Genomic DNA, 19034 nt, shown 5'->3' on the forward strand with positions numbered 1-19034 from the left:
CCCTCAGAGGGCCTGGCACACACCAAGCAATAAATATCAATGGCTATTAGTAGTAGAGGGTCGTATAAGAATAACTAACAGTAATCTTATTACTGCCCAATAAGTTATCAGCACTGGGCAAGAATGGAGCACTTAGGAGGTGGTCGGGGAGAGAGGGTTCCTGTTTTCTACTGATCAAGGGGCACAATCAGATGACTGATCATACTGACCTCCTGGAAGGGAAACTGGGAGAGGCTGAGAGGGAGTAAAGACTTTCCCCTTTGTGCCTCTAGAATGTGCCAAATGCAAATATTACCTATTCTAAATAAAATAAAATTTTATTTTTTAAATAATTTTTAAATGAATTTTTTTTAAAAGAGCCATTTGGGGTAAAGGAAAAAGTAGGTCTGGAGAATTTGTGGGGAGGGAGAGGAAGAAGAGTGGAAAAGGGACACTCACAGCCAGCAGCAGAGTGGTGGTTCCCAGGCATGCTCAGGGAGTTTGTCAAGATGCAGATTCCCTGGCATCCCCCCATCCCAGGAATTGTCTGATTTTGTGTATCTGAAGGGTGTCTGGGGAATTTGCATTTTTAACAGCCCCCTGAGTGCTTCTAATCTTGGCCCAGTCACAGTTGCCTGCAGGTCTGGGAAGCTCCACGTGACACCCCCGTAAACCCCCCTAACTTCCTCTTCCTGTGTGGATTTCCTCTTGCAGGGATGGCGTTCCATACTGTGAGTCTGACTACCACTCCCAGTTTGGCATTAAGTGCGAGACTTGTGACCGATACATCAGCGGCAGGGTCTTGGAGGTGAGTGGGTACAAGTAACTCTGAAGATGTTTGGGCAGGATGGCCTGTGACTCCAAAAAGTCATCCCTGAGGAAGGGGAGAGTCACCCCACACCCCTTTTTCCATAGCCTCTACGTCCCCCGCTTTCTCTACCCCAGCTTAGCTTGCTACATAACCTTGAGCAGATAACCTTCTCTGGGTACCCCCAAAATGAGGAGCTGGACAAAATTATTCCTTGTTCCAAAAATGCTGTGTTGGAAATATCAGTTGCTTCTCTAGATTCAGACCCAGCTCGATTACTGGGGAGTGACAATTATGATTTTCTTCCCAACCCTGCTTTTTGTTTGTTTGTTTGTTTTGTTTTGTGGTACACGGGCCTCTCACTGCTGTGGCCTCTCCTGTTGCGGAGCACAGGCTCCAGACGCACAGGCTCAGTGGCCGTGGCTCACGGACCCAGCCGCTCCGCAGCATGTGCGATCCTCCCGGACCGGGGCACAAACCCGTGTCCCCTGCATCAGCAGGTGGACTCTCAACCACTGCGCCACCAGGGAAGCCCCCTGCTTTATTTTTTAAGCATTTTGTAATGTGCTGATTTAAGAACCAGCTTGTCTAGCAGCCTATTCCCTAAGCCCTTCTTTGGCTGGTCCATCACCATGGCAACAGCTCTTCTCCGCCTCTGATACACAGCTCACTCTGCCGTGACAGACAACCTGCAGCACCATTGCTGAGCTGAGCCCTTGCCTGAGCCCTCGCCTGAGCCCTTGTTCGCTGGCCTTCCTGGCCTTCCCTCCCACACCCTGTGGGCCCAGGAAGCTGTCTTCCTATGCTTTGGGACCACCCACCTTGAGGAACCAGAAACAGGAAAGAGTTTGGTGCCAATGAAAAACAGTAGCCTAAGAGTAGAAACAGTTGGGTGCTAACTTATGCTCAGATTTTGGGTGAGTATCTTTGCCTTTCTAGGCCTCAGTTTTCTCATGTGACAGTGGCTGAGGGACGACAGACTGGGTCAGGCCTTGCGAACAGAATCATTAATTCTGACAAATCTGGCCAGTCGGTTGTGGTTACCTGGAGTCAGCAGTGTGTTGAGAAGGATTCTGCAGCCGCATCTCGGCTCAGCAGGAGAAAGTGCAGCAACCAGGAATGGACTCTCTGAGGAGATGCATTGAAGCTGAGCCCTGAGGATGAGCAGGAAGCTGCCGTGTGAAGAGCTGGAGGAAGAGTGAGCTTGACCCTTTCAGGGAACAGAGAAAAAGGCCAGTGTGGCTGAGTTCTGTAAATCAGGGCTAGAGGGGGATGGAGTATATCATAAAGGGCATGTCACATAAAGCTCTGTAGACCTGTTTAGGAGTTTCTGTTTTCTAGCAAGTGCGGTGGAAAGCCATTGGAGAATTTTAAACCAAAGAGCAATGTAGTAAGATTGCTTTTACAAGATTGTAGGGAATCAGAGAGAATAAGATAAACAAATGCACAGAGTGGATAAACCATCAAGCATTTCCAAGGAGCTGTAGGAGTGAGATGTGGAGGAAAAGGCATGAAACAGAAGCATAGGGAGGGCTTGGGCCCAGGTTTCTGAGGGCCTGATACCAGGGTGAGGAGTTTGTCATTTATGGGGCAACAGGGGCAGGGGTGTTGTAGAAAGGCCAAGCAGAAGTGACCTGCTTCCAGCTGCATCTTAGGGAGGATAATGTGATGTACGTGGGCTAAATTTAGAGGAAAGAAACTGGAAGTGGGAGACCAGCGAGGAGCCCTTGACCCCTCAGGAAGGACTCAGGAGGTACAGTGGCAGTGGAAGGGGCAACCACCCTGTCTACAGCACTGTGGAAGTAGAATTCTAGTAGCTTTGCAACCATGGGGCAACTTGTAGACGTAACCATCAAAGGAGAAGAGGCCAAAACTTGAACCAAAGTGTCAAGCCCAGGTGAGAGGAAGTCTGGTGTTGCCATCCGCAGAACTGGGGGTGTCAGGGAAAGAAGCTGATCCGGGCAGAAACATATCACGTTCTCTTCGGGGTGGGGTGTGGCCGAAATTCCAGGAAGGTTTCAAGAGGGCAGTGAGAATGTGGATCAGAGCTCAGGGGCAAAGCTCATGCCTGGAGGGACCAGTCTCAAAAATGCTAGGATTTGGGCCTCCCTGGTGGTGCAGTGGTTGAGAGTCCGCCTGCTGATGCAGGGGATACGGGTTCGTGCCCCGGTCTGGGAGGATCCCATATGCCGCGGAGCGGCTGGGCCTGTGAGCCGTGGCCGCTGGGCCTGCGCATCCGGAGCCTGCGCATCCGGAGCCTGTGCTCCGCAACGGGGGAGGCCACAACAGTGAGAGGCCCGCATACCACAAAAAAAAAAAAAAAAAAAATGCTAGGATTTGAATAACAGCCGGCACCATTGGAGTCATCAGGATTTCTGAGAGGAAGAGAAGTGGGCTGAAGGCAGCCTTGAGGAGCGGCTGCTTACAGGGGGCAGAAGGGGCTGAGAAGTTGTCAGGGAACGAGGAGCAGCAGTCGGGACGTGGGGGGAGATTGGGAAGGGGTGATGAGAGGACAGAGCTCTGGAAAAGATGGGGAGTCAGTCAGGGTGTTGGGCGGATTCTACAGAGCAGGTAGGGATACGCAGGCTGAGAAAAAGCTGTGAGGTGTGGGGCAAGGTTACCTTCAGGAGAACCATTTGTTGGGTCTGCAGGATTGTGGGCAGGGGGGCGTCCACATTGTAGTGGGGTAAAGGGTCAGTGGCACGAGAGATCATAAAAGCAGACTTTTCTTTCGAGAAGGAGGAGAGTTCGATTACACACAGGGCCAGGGTGGTAGATGGGAATTTGTCCCACCATTTCCAAGCTGCTCTGAAATCGTGTCGATGGCTGTCTTTTCCCCGGCATGTTGCTGTCATTTAGCATGGTGAGAGCCTTCTCTTCTTGGGCAGCTCTTGTGACTGGGTTTCAATTGATTACATTTGTACGAGGCTCCGTTAGCATCTTGGGCGTGTTGATTTTTTTTTTTTTTTCCTTAGAGCAGGAAGAGACTTTTAGCAATCAACTAGTTTACCCTCCTCATTTTACCATATAAGAAAAGTGAGCCCCAAGACATGTGGTGCTTTTCCCAGTAATTCCCAGGTCACATGCAGAATTTCTAGTAAAGACAGAGCTGAAATCTAGGACTCCAGGCTCCCGTATCCCACACCGATGCCAACAGCTCTCAGCTACCCAGGGCCTTTGAGGCAATGTGATGTATGCAAATACACAATTGGAGTGAAACAGACTTAGATTCCAGTTTTATCACTTCTAGCCATGAAACCTTAACCAAGTCACTTCCTCTGAGTCTTATTAGGATCTTTATCTATCAATGGAGAATACTACTGTTATTAACTTCTGGTAGATGTGTCAATGTGAAATCATAGAAAATATATATATTGGTCTCTGCCCCTGGTTCCTGGCACAGAGCTCCTAAAATCCTTCTAATTTCCTAAGTGATAAGAGCACTAGGGGCATATTTTGTTCTAGCATTTGCTCTTTGACCTCAGTTCCTACACACAGAGCTCCTAAATGGCTTGGAATTTTCTGAGGGACAGGAGCATATTTTGTTCTAATGAGGTGACCCTTGGTGGGCTCCTGGATGGGGGCTGGTCACCAGAAAACTATCAAGCCATGATTAGAAGTTTAAACTTTCAGCCCCAATTCCCATCCTCCAGGAAGGGGAGAGGGCCTAGAAATGGAGTTAATGATGGATCCTACCTATGCAAGGAAGCCTCCGTAAATACCCCACAAGTACAGGATTCAGAGAGCTTCCAGGTTGGTGAACAGGTGGAGGTCCTGGGAGAGTGGTGCACAGTGAGAGGGCGTGGATGCTCCATGCCTCTGCCCACATACCTTGTGCCTCTTCTACCTGAATGCTCATCTCTATTCTTTATCATATCCTTTTGTAATAAACCAGTAAATGTAGCTGTTTCCCTGAGTTCTGTAAGCCATTCTAGCAAATTATTAAACCCAAGATGGGGGTCATGGGAACCCTGATTTATAGCTGGTCAGTCAGAAATACAGGTGACAACCTGGGACTTATGATTGGTATCTAAATTGGGGTTGCGGGGAGACAGTCTTGTGGGTCTGAGCCCTTAACCTGTGGGGTCTGATGTTCTCTCTGAGTAGAGTGTCAGAATAAATTAAATTATAGGACACCCAGCTGGTGTCATAGAGAATTGCTTGGTGTGGGAGAAAAAAAAAACACCCACATAGCTGGTGTCAGAAGTGCTGAGTATGGTAGTAGTCTGAGAGTAAGGGACCAACACAGGAGTGTGTTTTTCCTTTATAGCTAGTCAGGACTCTTTTGCTTGCAAGTACAGAAACTATACTCAGCTGGCTCAGACCAAAAAGGAAATTTATCAGCTCCCATAATAAAAACCCAGGAGGAGTTCTTACTTCAGGCGCAGCTGGACCCAGCACTCAAACAAATGCGTTTGGAATATCTTGCCCTCTTGGTGCCACTTTCTTCTGTGTTGGCTTTATTCTCAGGAAGGCTCTCCTATATGATGGGGAAATCGGACACCATTGCTCTAGGCTTACATTGTATCAGCCAGCATTTCCGATGGAAGGCGAGCTTTCTCTTTCCTAATAGCTCAGCAAGCGTCCTGGGGCTGGCCCTCATTGGAGAATCTCAGGCCCATCTCCAAACCAGTAGCTGTGACCATAGAGCTGGAATAACCACATGGATTGACATGGGGAATGGGTAGTCAATCCCCCCAAGGAAAAGCCTGATGCTAGTTCTGGAGGAAGGAGGAAGGATATTTGCCAGGCCAAGGCAACAGCTGCCCACTGCGAGGCCCAGTGCATTTCTGGGTACACAATAGGCACTTAATTAAATTCCATTTCCCCTTCCCATTCCCTCCCCAGGCCACCCCACAATCCCTGCCTCAGTGACAGACCTCAACATGCTGAGCGCCAGTCACACTCCTTCCTTGCTGGTCTGTGTCCTCTCCAAGGAGAACCACAGCCCTGTGTCCCTGTGCTGCCTTGCCTAACCTTGCTTGTGGTTCTCAGACCTCTCCAATAGGGCCCCATTTTCCAGGTCCTGAATCTTTGCCATCTTTTGTCACGATGTTCTAGACTTTGGCTTGTTAACAGACAGAATGTCTCATCTTATCCCACTGACTTGGTTTCCCTTTTGCTGGCACCTGCTGCTCTGCAGCCTCCCTTCCCCACTCCCTCAGGCGGTTTTTAGTGCCATTCATGGCAGGATTGCTAGATGGGCACAAAGCCTCTTGCGGCTGGAGCGGGGTGCTGGGGCGTGACATTTAGGAAGACACCAGCTTCAGTTTTGCCATCGTGCTGTTGCCATCCTAGAAACAGGTCTATAATTGAAATGATAAAGAGATACAAAGTAGGAAGCGACTACTAATTAAAACGATTATCCTTGTCATGGTATGGGAGAATCAGTCCCACGACATCTCAGCTTGGGAAAATTAGCAGGCTCCTTCCAGAGTTTGAACACAGTTTGCTTTGGTGATGATAAGAACATTCTATCATTGGTGGGAGCCCTGCAAACAGCCAAGACTGAAAAAAGGGGATTTTGGATTTTTTTTTTTCCTTTTTAAAAAATCTGCCCTTTCCACATTCTTGCTAAATTTTTAGAAGAAATCAAATCTCTCCAGAATAGATAAGTCCATGCCCAACCAACCCTCCCCCACCCCAAAAGATTCAGGGAGAAGCCGTCAGCATTATACAGTTATACTTTTTGAATTGGAAGGAACCCATTAACATCAGACCAAGTGATGTCTGGGGGACCTTTAACAACATCACAGTATCCACCAATTTCCCCCAGGTTATATCCCCCCCCAATAAAACCCTGCCTTAACATGCAACATATACCTTCAAAATGAGCCCCACCTTCCAACCCAATCGCTGCACCAAGCCCCTCCCATATAGCAGTTCTAGAGCCGCCGGTGAGGGGCCCTCGTGTGCCAGGTCCTCTTGGCTGGGACCGCAGCGTCAGAACTGTCAGCCTGGAAGTGAGCACGGGTCTGGTGACCGGCCCTCCAGGGAGCAGCTCCAACACTGCTCCTGGCTTCCAGTGGGACCTTGAGTCACAGCTTTCTCCGAGGGTTGTTTCTTCCCCCAAGAGAGGAATTCTCAGCTGCAAATCATTTCCATTTTTACTTGAAATAATGGGTAGGGAAGGAAAGTGCGAATAGGAAAGGGGTCTCACCAAAGTCAGCCTGGGGTGAACTGGGGATGGGGTGGAGATTCCCAGGTACAGCAGTCATGGGATTGGCCTGAGGGTCAGAGACTCCCCAACAGGTCCTGGCTTTGTGGGTGCCCTTGTTTGCCCACTGAGCCCTAAAAGTGTGCCACTCTCACAATATTTTCCATGCCTATGAGCCTCGTGTGCTCATTCTTAATGCTATAACTTATCTTCAAGTTGGTCCCTTGACACACAAGACTTATGTAATATAATAGGAAAACCAGGATCACTTGCCATATTGCCAGTGACTGAGAAAATATAGCCCTAATGGAGGCTCCAAGCCTCACATCTGTTCTTATTCTTAAAAAGGTAGAAGATGTGGCACATATATACAATGGAATATTACTCAGCCATAAAAAGAAACAAAATTAGGCTACTTGTAATGAGGTGGATGGACCTAGAGTCTGTCATACAGAGTGAAGTAAGTCCGAAGGAGAAAAACAAATACCGTATGCTAACACATATATATGGAATTTAAGAAAAAAAAATGTCATGAAGAGCCTAGGGGTAAGACAGGAATAAAGACACAGACCTACTAGAGAATGGACTTGAGGATATGGGGAGGGGGAAGGGTAAGCTGTGACAAAGCGAGAGAGTGGCATGGACATATATACACTACCAAGCGTAAGGTAGATAGCTAGTGGGAAGCAGCCGCATAGCACAGGGAGATCAGCTCTGTGCTTTGTGACCACCTGGAGGGGTGGGATAGGGAGGGTGGGAGGGAGGGAGACGCAAGAAGGAAGAGATATGGGAACATATGTATATGTATAACTGATTCACTTTGTTATAAAGCGGAAACTAGCACACCATTGAAAAGCAATTATACTCCAATAAAGATATTAAAAAAAAAGGTAGATTAGTAAGTTTTGGATAGATGTTAAAGACATACTCACCAAACTGGTACTTTCTCCTTGAAAAAAAATCAGGAGAATTGATAGAGGATTAAAAAGGACATCTTTTTTTCACGGATCCAATGTTATTAAACCGAAGGTCTCTGTGCCCCTTAAAACCATGTCAGGTACCTCTGGTGGTAAGGGCCCATTCTTGGGGACATGCTGGGATGTCCTCAAAGTAAGGCTGTTTTCTCATTTGGAAATAAGGAGGTAGGACCGGTGGCCTTCAAATGGCCCTTTCACTGCTGGAATAGAAGTACAGGTGTCCAGGGAAGTCCCCTGAATGCCATCAGACACCCATGGTATGGAATCACCAAGCTTCTGGTGAACTTTTAGACTGTTCTGGACTCCCCTGCATAGACTCCCAACCAGCTTCAGGGCCATGAAGATGCCATCGACACTAATGAGTTAGGAAATGTTCAAACCCAACCTGCCCCACTGGATGGCAGCCCCAGCTCTGACCTCTTTTATCTTTTTATTTCCATAGGCAGGAGGGAAGCACTACCACCCAACCTGTGCCAGATGTGTACGCTGCCACCAGATGTTCACCGAAGGAGAGGAGATGTACCTCACAGGTAAGCAAACCTGACCCTCTGTAAGGCATTCCTATTCACTCGTGAGTAGAAAGGAGATACAGTCTCCTTCCATCTCAGTGTTGTCTGTGCTTTTGGCTTGTCCTCAAAATTGTGATTCATTTGCCCCTCTCTGGGTGGTTCGGGGAATTGGCCGGTGTGGCTAATGTGAAGTGACGTGTAATCTGCCTTCTGTCCCTGTGTGCCTCCACCAGCTGCTCGGCTGGCCTGCTTCCCTGGCAGTTCTCTGAGCAGACTGCCTGGCTCTGCCAGTGGGTGGGAGGTTGAGCTGCTTGGGGCCAAGGGGTCAGAGAACAGGAGGATGTCTGAGTTGCAGAGTGTCTGCACCATCACAGCCCCTACACCCCCACCTCCCTCTCCCATCCCTTCCCCCCACATCTCAGAGCATCACACCAGGCTGCTGCTTAGTGTTCCCACGGACTCTCAGGATGCACCAAAAGGAATAGGAGGGAACCAAGAGTCTCCAAGAAGCAAATCAGAGCTGCTTTCCCTCTGCCACTTCCCGGGGTCCAGCCCTCTGGCCCCAGGATTCTTGCACCAGTCTCCTAATTAGTCTCCAGGTGCTGCTCAATCCTCCATCCTCTGCCCAGTCCATCATTCCCAGGCCTTACAGTGTTCTCGGCAGAGCCCTTTCGAGAGGTCTCCAGGGCCCATCCCTGCTCACCCGTGAGATACACACACTTCAGCCTAGGATTTAACACCCTCTCACCGAGGGCTCAAACTGCCTTGAACAAACTCCACACTTCAGCTGCCCAAGCCAACTTTCAATCATTCCTTCGTCCATTCAAATACTCTTTCTCGAGGCCCTACCAGGTGCAGGCTCTGCACCAAGGTCCACAGTGTATTCCAACCTCAACCCTACCTCCATTGCCCTGTAGTCCAGGGGGGAGGTGGACCATGGTCAGTAGTCACACAAATACCTGTCAACTGTGAGAAGCTGTACAAAGGGGAGGAGTGTGGGACTGTGAAAGCACAGGACGGGGTGGGGAGGGCAGCAGGGAAGGTTCCCTGACAGTGGGCCGGGAGCTGGGGTTCAAAGGACGAGTGGGTGTTGACTGGGCAAAGAGGGGAGGGATGGGATTCGCCAACCTGAGGGGACTGAATCTGCCAGCCTCTGGGGGGTGAGGAAATGGCAAGTGTGGGAGACCGAGAGGAGCCAGTGTGTCCGGGGTGCAGCCAGAAGGTGAGAGCTGAGGTGGGAGGTAGGCAGGGCTGGCCAGGCTGGACCTTGTGGCAGGGATGGTGTTCAGCCCCTCGGATGATCTCATGGCCCTGGTGCCTCCAAGTAGACGCTCTTCACCTGCGTGCCTCCTGAGCACTGTGTCCTGTGTGCCTTGCTTTGGAGCGCCTACCATTGTAGGCCCAGTTTAGGCACTGCCCACTTCAGAAACTCCCCAGATGGCCCCAGCCCCACCCACAACTCACTAGTCCCTCCTCCTGGAACCCCCTCAGCCCTTTGTTTGCAGCTGGTCCCCTCCAGCTTGCATTGAGCCGTTGGCCGTCTCCCTGAGAACCTTGCTTCTGACGTTGGCCCCTCAGCCCTGGCACTGACCCACATGCGCTCACTCTATAGGTGATCGCTGTTGGCTGAATTGCCGTACTAGCCACCCACAGATGTTTGAACAGCCGTCTTGGGGAGGGCATTTCTTGGGGAGAAACCTTCCTCCCAGTTTCCCCACAAGGCAGATGGAAGGTCAGGGGGGCCATTACAAGGAGCATATCTTCCTATCAGGCTTGTCCTAGCCACACATGCCCACGCCAGGAGTTCCCTCAACATGTAATGAATCCCCTTTGCCTAGAGCCAGTTTCTCAACCTCAGCACTGTTGACATATGGGGCCAGATAATCTTTCCATGTGGAGACTGCCCTGTGTACTACAGGGTGTTTGGTAGCATCCCTGGCCTCTGCCCACTAGATGCCAATAACGTACCCCTTCTCATTGTGGCAACCAAAAATATCTCAGACGTTGCCACATGTCTGTCCCCCAGGAGGCATAATCAACCTGGGTTGAGAACCACCAGCCTAGAGCTATTCAGCAGAATCTCACGCCACCTCCTAGGAATGCTAGAGCAGGGTTCCTTTGTTGGACTGAGCGAGGTGACCATTTCTAAGATGCTGTGACTCTACAACTACTTACTTGTATGTACAGTCATGCAGGTATTAGAGGTGAATGGATCCCAGGCGTCACTCTAGGCTGTAAAGTAACAACCCTCATTGTATAGATGGGGAAAGTGAGCCCCAGAGACACGAAGAGATTTGCGTGAGAGCTCAAGGGTACAGGGGGCAAAGGGGGACATAGCCTTATGACTCCCACTCCAGGGCTCTCCCCATCTTGCCTCCTGAGACCCGAGCCCTGCCTGCTACTCAGGTCTCTGAAGGACTAGGCCTCCCCCTTTCCATGAGCACTGATCCCTCAGTGCCTGGGTCCCTGAGTGGTTCCTGCTGCAGGACCCTGTGTTATATGTTGGGAAGCCCACATGAGTCTCAGCAAACTGCATGGTATCTTCATGGACCCTGAGAATCTGGACTTTGCGCTTGGTCTGAAAGTTTGTTGCATGAATTCCTCTCCCCCTTCTCTGATGAAGATATTTCCTAGTGTTGAAACTGCTCTCATGTTCATATCACGAGAAATCAAGGTCTTTCCCTTACTGCCTGAATTCCCAATCCTAATCGCCCATTTAGTGCTTTGAATCCTGGCTCCACTGTTTAGTAAGTTTTTGACCTTGAGTAAATCTCTTAACTCTCTAAACCCCTATTGCCTAGGCTGTAAAATGGGCTAGTAACAGTCCCTATAATATAGCAATATAGTAAGTTCCTGACACACAGAAAGCTTTTTAGTTCCTTCATGTAGCAGATACCTGTTGAGCACCGCCTGTGTGCCCAGTGCTGTCCTAACAACCGGAGACGTAGCCATGAGCAAGTCCCACAAGTTCCCTGCTGTCCTGGGGCTCATGTCCTCATGTATCAGTATCTTCTAAGCCCTGCTTTGGACCAGAACTTTACAGAATGCTGAAAGAGTTAAGTGATGAAGTGAGTAGCTTTGTCATCATGAGAGAGAATGCACAATCAAACCTTCAGCAGAAATGCCTCCAGGATGTGGAGACATTCTTGGTGATAAAGAAGGGCCTGTCACCCTCCTCCTTCATTATCCCCATCCCTGCCCCCAACCCCAACCCGGGCTTCTGGGAGAGTGGGAGTAATTGCAGGGCATTCAAGGACCTGCCTCGAAGGATGCTGAGTGAACCTGGAATGAGAGGGTCCAGGCCATCCACTGCTAGAGTCACACTGACTCGGGCTGTGGGCGTCTCAGGAGTGGCAGCCACCAGGGGTTTCTGCTACCGCTGAGAGCTGGCCTTGTGTTTGCCTTGGACACCCTCTCCGGGCAGGAGTACCAAGACTCAAAATTATATTCCCCAGAAATGGCAAGAAAACTATCCTTCCAGGCAGCATAGGAGTGGTGAGAACCAGCCAGGAGGACTCCTGGATCCAAGCACCAGCACTTCTGCTAATGGGCTGTGACCTTGAGAAGTAACTTCCTTCTCTGAGGTCTCTTCCTTCACCTGTAAAATGAGGATAATTACACTGTCTTTCATTCATCCACTCAAACTGAGGGCATGCTTGTGCCAGGCACCCAGAGGTGAATGAGGCAGGGATGCTTGCTTCCGTGGTGGAGTTTACTCTCAGGAATGGGAGACCGACTTTCATCAAACAGAAGTGCAAACATGCAGTGACAAGCTGCGATGAACGCTGTGAAGGGGAGGTTTGGGAGTAACTGGAGTATGTTAGAAGGCTCCTCATCTAGTCTGGGAGGCCCGGAGAGGCTTTGCCGAGGAAGGGAAATTGCAAGCCAAGACCTTGACATTGAGTAGGAGGTGGGAGGATGAGGAGGGGAGGGAAAAGTGTGGAGGCAGAGAGAACAGCAGGTGCGAAGGCCCACAGGGCAGGAAGCATTAACGTGGTGGAGAAACCGAGGCAGGCGCACATACCCGCTGCCCAGAGAGCAAGCGTTCTCCACAGGGGCCTCAAGAATATTAGAGGGGAGGACGAACGTGAAGATGCCAAGTGCCCCACAAAGCGACGTGCACACAAGAGAGCGTGTTAGGCAGCCTGCAAATCTTATAAAATCAGTCTTGTCATTCCCGTGGCCGGACATACTATGTTACTGGCAACCAGCCTCAGGAGGTTCTTTTGGTCAGTTTGTTTGTGTTTTAATTGCTATGTAATGGCTTTCTGATGGGCTCTAATTGGGAGAAGTCTGACATCTGTCTGGATAAGAATTTCTGGGGCCCCAGGAGACAGGAGCAAGTTTTCTTTTATTTGTTTCAAGTTCTGTTGTGCAGTCTTTTAACTGTTTTTGTAAAGATGCCAGATTTATAATCTGTTTGTTGTCCAAACCCTTCATTTGGGCTTCACCAGGAAATTAGGTCACTGATTTTATGCAGCAAAATATTAACCAAAATGCTGCAGGTTAAGGGCAAAACTTATTCAAATATCACAAAGGTTACAGTTGCTGGATCTGTGGGAGTTTTTCTAAACCCAAAATGTGGTTTGTGAGATAGATTTTGCTCTTGTTCTAAATATGCCTGTACCTGGGAAAAAGGAAAGGCAGGCTTTTTTCTCTCCTTCTGTCTACACTAAATGCACTCCTATTCTGCAGACCTGAGACAGAGAATAACACTGGAAACATAGGATTTAAGCTGTATGTTTTCAAATAAGTCTCTGCTCTCATTTGTATATTCAATTAAAACCACCAGGCAGGAAATTATTTATGAGATCCTAGGACAAATCTTGCTGCTAAGGAAAAGTATTATAACAAATTGTAGGTTCTAATAATAATAATAATAAATGCCATCAGCTGATATTTGCTGAGCATTTACTATGTGCCAAGCACTTTACTTTTAAATGCAGTATCTCATTTTATCCTCACAACCCTGTGAACTAAAAGCCATTCATAGACAGGTTATATCCCTGAGCCAAGGTTAGCTAGCCTGTCTTGCTTGGTGTGTTAAAGGCAATTTTTTCCATTTATTATCAGGATTCTTAGCCTGTGGTTCATAATTGCTCTTCTGAATTTGATGAATCCCCTGGCATTGCTTGCCAGATTTTGCATATGGTGTGTTTCTCTAAGGACAGGGTCTGTAGCTTTTATCAACTTTTCAGAGCTGTCCATGGCCCAAAATAAAGTGAAAAGTTTTAGTTCTGGGTTAATGCAAAATCCAGAACAGAGCCCTGAAAGCTTCTTTGATAATTACACCAAACCCTTCTCTTGTATAACTGACTCTATTTCAGATCATATATTTTTTTTTCTTCAGTTTAGATGATTTAAGGTCCTTGTACCAGGAGGTGTGTCTTTCTGGCTCAGCTGGAGAAGCCATTGGTATTTAGCTGAGGCCTCATTTCCCTCTGACAAGTACCTCATAAGCTGAGCTGATAGATGTTCAAGAGAGGTGCCGCCCATCATTATGGACTGTGGACCAGCCCTCAGTCATCATCTCCACATCTCATCAAACCACACTTTAAGAGGCACTAACGTAATATTGGTTGCTATAATTTAGTAGCTTAACGTTGTTATTTTAAATTGGATCTCTCTACTGACAGCTTAGGTTGTAGGAGTTATGCTTAAAAACTTTAAATCTTATGTTTCCCCAATCCTGCTACATAATTTTAGACTCTTCAAACATAGCCTGTTAACTGAACTAAACTGACATTTCCTCAAGTCTGAGTCTTCGAAGCATATTTCATTTTAAACAGAGTGCATTTTAATTCTCAATGAGCTGCAAATTTGTTTTAGATTTTTAGGGTTACCAAACATCTTGAATCATACAGAAAATATTACAGCACAGTGGCTTAAGGTTTGTATGTAGATAGTCTGTTTCCAACTTGCTCCTCATGCCACAAACTCAAGACAGCGTGGCGATTTTCTCACCGGTTACATGTCACATCTACTTCACCAGCCAATTTGTCCATGTTGGTCAGAATTAGGTCCAGAGTAGCAGTTTCCCTGGTTGCTTCCTCTGTTTTCTGGGAAACAAAATTGCCTGCCGGGCAAGTCAGGAACGTGTCAGATGCTCAGGTGTTAGCTCAATGAGATGTTTTATTGGTCTGGACTTTAGGTGGCAGGAACTCAACTTGAGCAACGTTAGGTAAAAGGGGACTGATGAGCTCGCAGAACTTAGGAGAGTCCAGGAGCAGCACAGCTGGGTTGAGGGGCCCGCGGGGACAGCAAGTGGGTCTTCTCCTTGTTGCTTTTTGTACGTGGCCTCATGCTCTCCTGGTCCAGACTGACTGCCTCCCTGTAAGGGGAAGGAGGGCACGGCCAGCCCCCGGGCACCGTGGGCACAGTGAAGTCCCAAAGAGACTCCAAGGAGCCTGACTTTGGCTGCATGCCCACACCCAGGCCAGGGCAGGGAGACAGCGATGGGCAAGCAAGCAAAACGTCTAAGCTCCCCGAACCCCAATTTCCCTCTCTGAAAACAGTGATAACCATAGGCCCTATGTCAGCGGGCTCTTGTGAGGACTGAATGAGTAAATGGCATGGGAAGGGTTTAGCATAGAGCCTGGCACCACCAGCTTCACCAGCGCAAGCTCATGATAAACACCTAGTCGTGTAGAAATGGCCATTCCCCCTGAGCCATGGCTAATAAATGCTGGTTACTGTCGATATTACCATCATTATTAATAACACTTAGCACAGGGCTCAGCATATGTTATTGATCATTATTATTTTTTACTCAATTACCATTGTTATAAAGTACATATCATAAGGCCTGGCACAGACACTCTCTAAATATTAGTTATAATCATAACAATAAGAATAATATGATTACTCAGTGCCTGACACAGATGAAGCACTCAGTACATTTGAATTACGGTCCTAACTGTTATTAGTAGTATCCTGTGAATTACTGGGCATCTCGGGACTGCCATTCTCTTTTGCTTGTCCTGCCTGATATCCTCCATGGTAACCAGCATCACAGTAGCCAAGCACTTTTCTCCCTTAAGCTCTTTATTAAGCTTCAAGCCCACTTGATCACGTCAGGTCCAGGCAAACCGGTCTTTTCCACTTCTCCCATGGTACCTCATCCCTGGGCACCAGCCCAACCTTCCAGGAGGGTGCGCTGGCAGCTAAGCCCAGCTTCTGCTCAGTGACTCCACCTGCCCAGCCAGCCCTCTGCTTGCTGCATGCCCCTCGCTCAGCCAGCCGCCAGCTCTGGGAGTAGGAGAGTAAACGCCACCCACCGCCTTCAAGTCTCTCCATTACTCCTTTCCCCTCACCCAAACTAGATCCTGGCAAACAGGGAGTTTTGGTAGGGGACAGGAGATAATAACAACAGCTACACTTACATAGTGCCTGTTCTTGGCAGACACTATTCTCAGTGCTCTATGTATATTAACTCATGAATCCACACAACAAATGTACAAGGCAGGTACTGTAATCATCCCATCTTCTAGATGGGAAAATTGAGGCACAGAGAGGTAACTGACTTGCTCTAGACAATGCCGCTAGTAAACGATGTAACCAGGATTGGAACTTCTTAAGAATATTACATTAAATAATGCATAAATTACCTCATATATGGTGAAGATTTCCCAGTGGCCAAGATTACAGCAATGATATTGTTGTTATTACATGTCAGATTCAACAAAAGGGCTCACTCTTCTCCTCCTGCTGAGATTGGAACACTTAGTAACAAGTGAAGAGAAGAGTGCCCCATGGTTTACAGAAGTGGTCCCCCTAATGATGGGGGTGGGGAGGAATTTTTTTAATTGAGGTAATATTCACATAAAATCAACCATTTTAGAGTAGTGAACACTTCAGTAGCTTTTAGTACATTCACAATGCTCTGCAACCACCACCTCTATCTATCTAGTTCTGAAATATTTTGATCACCCCAAAAGGAAACCCATAGCCATTAAGCAGTTGCTCCCCATTCCCCTCCCCTGAGCCCCTGGCGGCCACAAATCTGCTTTCTGTCTCAAGACAGAATATTTTGGGTATTTCATAAAGATGTGGCCTTCTGTGTCTATCTTCTTTCACTTAGCGTAATGTTTTCCAGATTCATCCACATTGTACCATGTGTCAGTGTTTCCTTCCTTTTTACAGCTGAATAATATTCCATTATACGGCTATACCACACTTGTTTATTCGAGTGCGGATTTTAAAGGAGCCTTTCCAAGGTCCTAGCAAGGCTGTGTCACAAAGATAGTGCTTCTAACATAAAGGCAGAACTCAGAAACCTCACCCTGTTATGATCAAGAGAAATCCAGAGAAGAAACCTAACAATCTGGCTGGGATCAGAAGCTGAAAACTCAATGCCTACTTAAACGAGCGAGAAAGGCCAGGAGGCAGACAGCAGGGAGGGTCCCTGGCCACCTTCAGGGTCTGAAAACATTCATCTTCAAAAATACTTCAAAACAAAACAAAAAAACACTGCGTTGGCCAAACAGAACCTTCGGGTGGGCCGGTTTCAGTCCCTGCTGTGTCTGTAAGCCTGGCTGGGCTTCTGGAAGACTGTGGCACCAGCTCCAGCTTTGGTATTATAATCTCCACTAATGCAAAAAGAAAAAAAAAAGGTGTTAGCAAATTGAATTTACAGGCCTGGCAGAGAGGTGGGTGGGTTCCCAAACCTTAAATAATCCACAGTGTTACAGGTATGGGGTATGCTGTAACCAGTCAGAGAGAGAAGGCTGAATGCTGACTCCGCTAAGGATTAAAAACAGCCTTAATGCCTGGCTGAGGGACATTTTTGGAGATCTAGGTTTCTATCTCTGAGTCAGCTGATACAGAAATAGCTAATCCTTCACTTCCATCACATTTACAGGAGGTTTTAACTGCAGAATCTGGAATTGTGGGTGATAGTCTCAGAGGATGAGCGTGTAACTCGTGGAATCAGGAGTCTAACAAGCAAAAAGTGTTGAATTCTTCCAAGTTAAAGAGTTCTGTCTTGTAACATTGGTTTCTTTATCCCATGACATTCCAGGGGAACAGATTCAGAGTATTAACTGGAATTTAGCCCTGTGATTCTCCAATTTAGAGTCATAAATCACCTGGGGAGTTTGTTAAACCTGCAGATTCCCAGGCCCCACCTCTAGGAGACTGACTTCAGGGGCTCTTGGGGGATGAGGCTGGAGGCAGGAATCTGCATTTTACCAGGCTGCTGGACAGGTGGTCCACAGGTCTCATTGTAACAAACCCCAATCCAGTAACTATTCTTATAAGCACTCAATCTGGAATTGTAGCTGTCCAATCAGAATCTAGATTATACTCGTTGTCCAAATCTCTGAGTCCAGCTTAGAGAGTGCAATTGGCCTAAAATAGGATATCTCGTTTCTTTAGTTTATTCATTAACTCAATGAGTATTTATTTAGAATCTGCAGTCCCTGCAGGTATATCTGTAGATAAAACAAGTGTGAACCCTGCCCCTTATTATTGAACCTAGATTCTGGTCAAGATTGTTGGATAGGGGCTAAAAAATTATTCTTTTCTACATAGAAGAGCCTGTTAAGTTGGAAACAGAATCTAAGGGTTTGGAGGGTTAGTAAATGTCCGTTAGTGTAATACCACATGATGTGTCTCCTCAACAATATCCCAGCTGAGCATTTATCTACCCAATGTGTGCTTAAATACTTCCAGGGGCAGGTAGCTCACTTTCAGAATGAACCCATTCAGTCTTCAGATGTTAAAGTTTCCTTCTCTGAAACTTCTGCCCTTAATTCCTTTTCTTCTCAATTTTTAAAAATCTTTTAATTCATTTTTATACAGTTTTGAAAAGTTACTTTCCATTTACAGTTATTACAAAATATTGGCTATACTCCCCATGTTGTACAATACATCCTTGATCCTATCTTACACCCAAAACTTTGTACTTCCCACTCCCCTGCCCTTAATCTTTGTTCTACTTTATAAGACATGATGAGCAAGTTAATCTCTCTTCCCACAGAGGGGCATTAAAATATTCAAAACCCCTTTTCCCCATTCTGTTATGTCTTCTCTTCTCCATGGAGAAGACCCTGCCTTAGGGCCTAATTTTGAGTCGCCTCTCCATCCTGATTACCATTGTCCTGTGGGTGCATATCAGTCTGTCTCTTTTTCTAAAATACAAAGATGGGATCCAACCAGTCACTCATTCATTTCTGAATCAGGTAGTGCTTTCGGATGAGAGCTATTGACTGATGACATATGCAGACCCTAATCTTACAGGGGTCTTCATGAACAAATCGTCTTTTCTTACCTTCATTTATCTAAGTTTATTGCTAACCTCCAACAAATCCTTTCCCTCTTTAATTTAAATGATATACTGCCAAAACCCAAACTTCTGATTTTTTTAAATTTCTAATTAATTATAGTTTCTTTCTCCCTTTTGATCCCTCCCCCGCCCATCCACCCCCCACACACACTTATAAAAACCTGCTTTCCAGTATGCAGAATGCTGAAGCCATCTGTGGTTTCAGCCTTATTTCAGAACAGATACGTCAATGGCATGGAGAGACCATCTAATCTGATGCCCTCGCTTTACACACCGCTTCCCCCTCTGAGAACCTCTGTCTGACCTTTGATCTTCCCTG

At 47.4% G+C, this 19034-nt stretch overlaps 1 protein-coding gene across 1 annotated transcript in view; it reads left to right on the plus strand.

Annotated features, from left to right (window-relative positions):
- Nucleotides 1-19034, plus strand: part of ABLIM3 (actin binding LIM protein family member 3) — a 150817-nt gene that overhangs the window by 87304 nt on the left and 44479 nt on the right. Inside the window, exons 7-8 of the mRNA XM_060093610.1 lie at nt 694-787; nt 8364-8451. Coding sequence (XP_059949593.1) covers nt 694-787; nt 8364-8451 — 182 coding nt within the window. The remainder of the gene's footprint in view (nt 1-693; nt 788-8363; nt 8452-19034) is intronic.

Source organism: Mesoplodon densirostris, chromosome 3 (genome assembly GCF_025265405.1).
Source record: "Mesoplodon densirostris isolate mMesDen1 chromosome 3, mMesDen1 primary haplotype, whole genome shotgun sequence".
Lineage (NCBI taxonomy): Eukaryota > Metazoa > Chordata > Mammalia > Artiodactyla > Ziphiidae > Mesoplodon > Mesoplodon densirostris.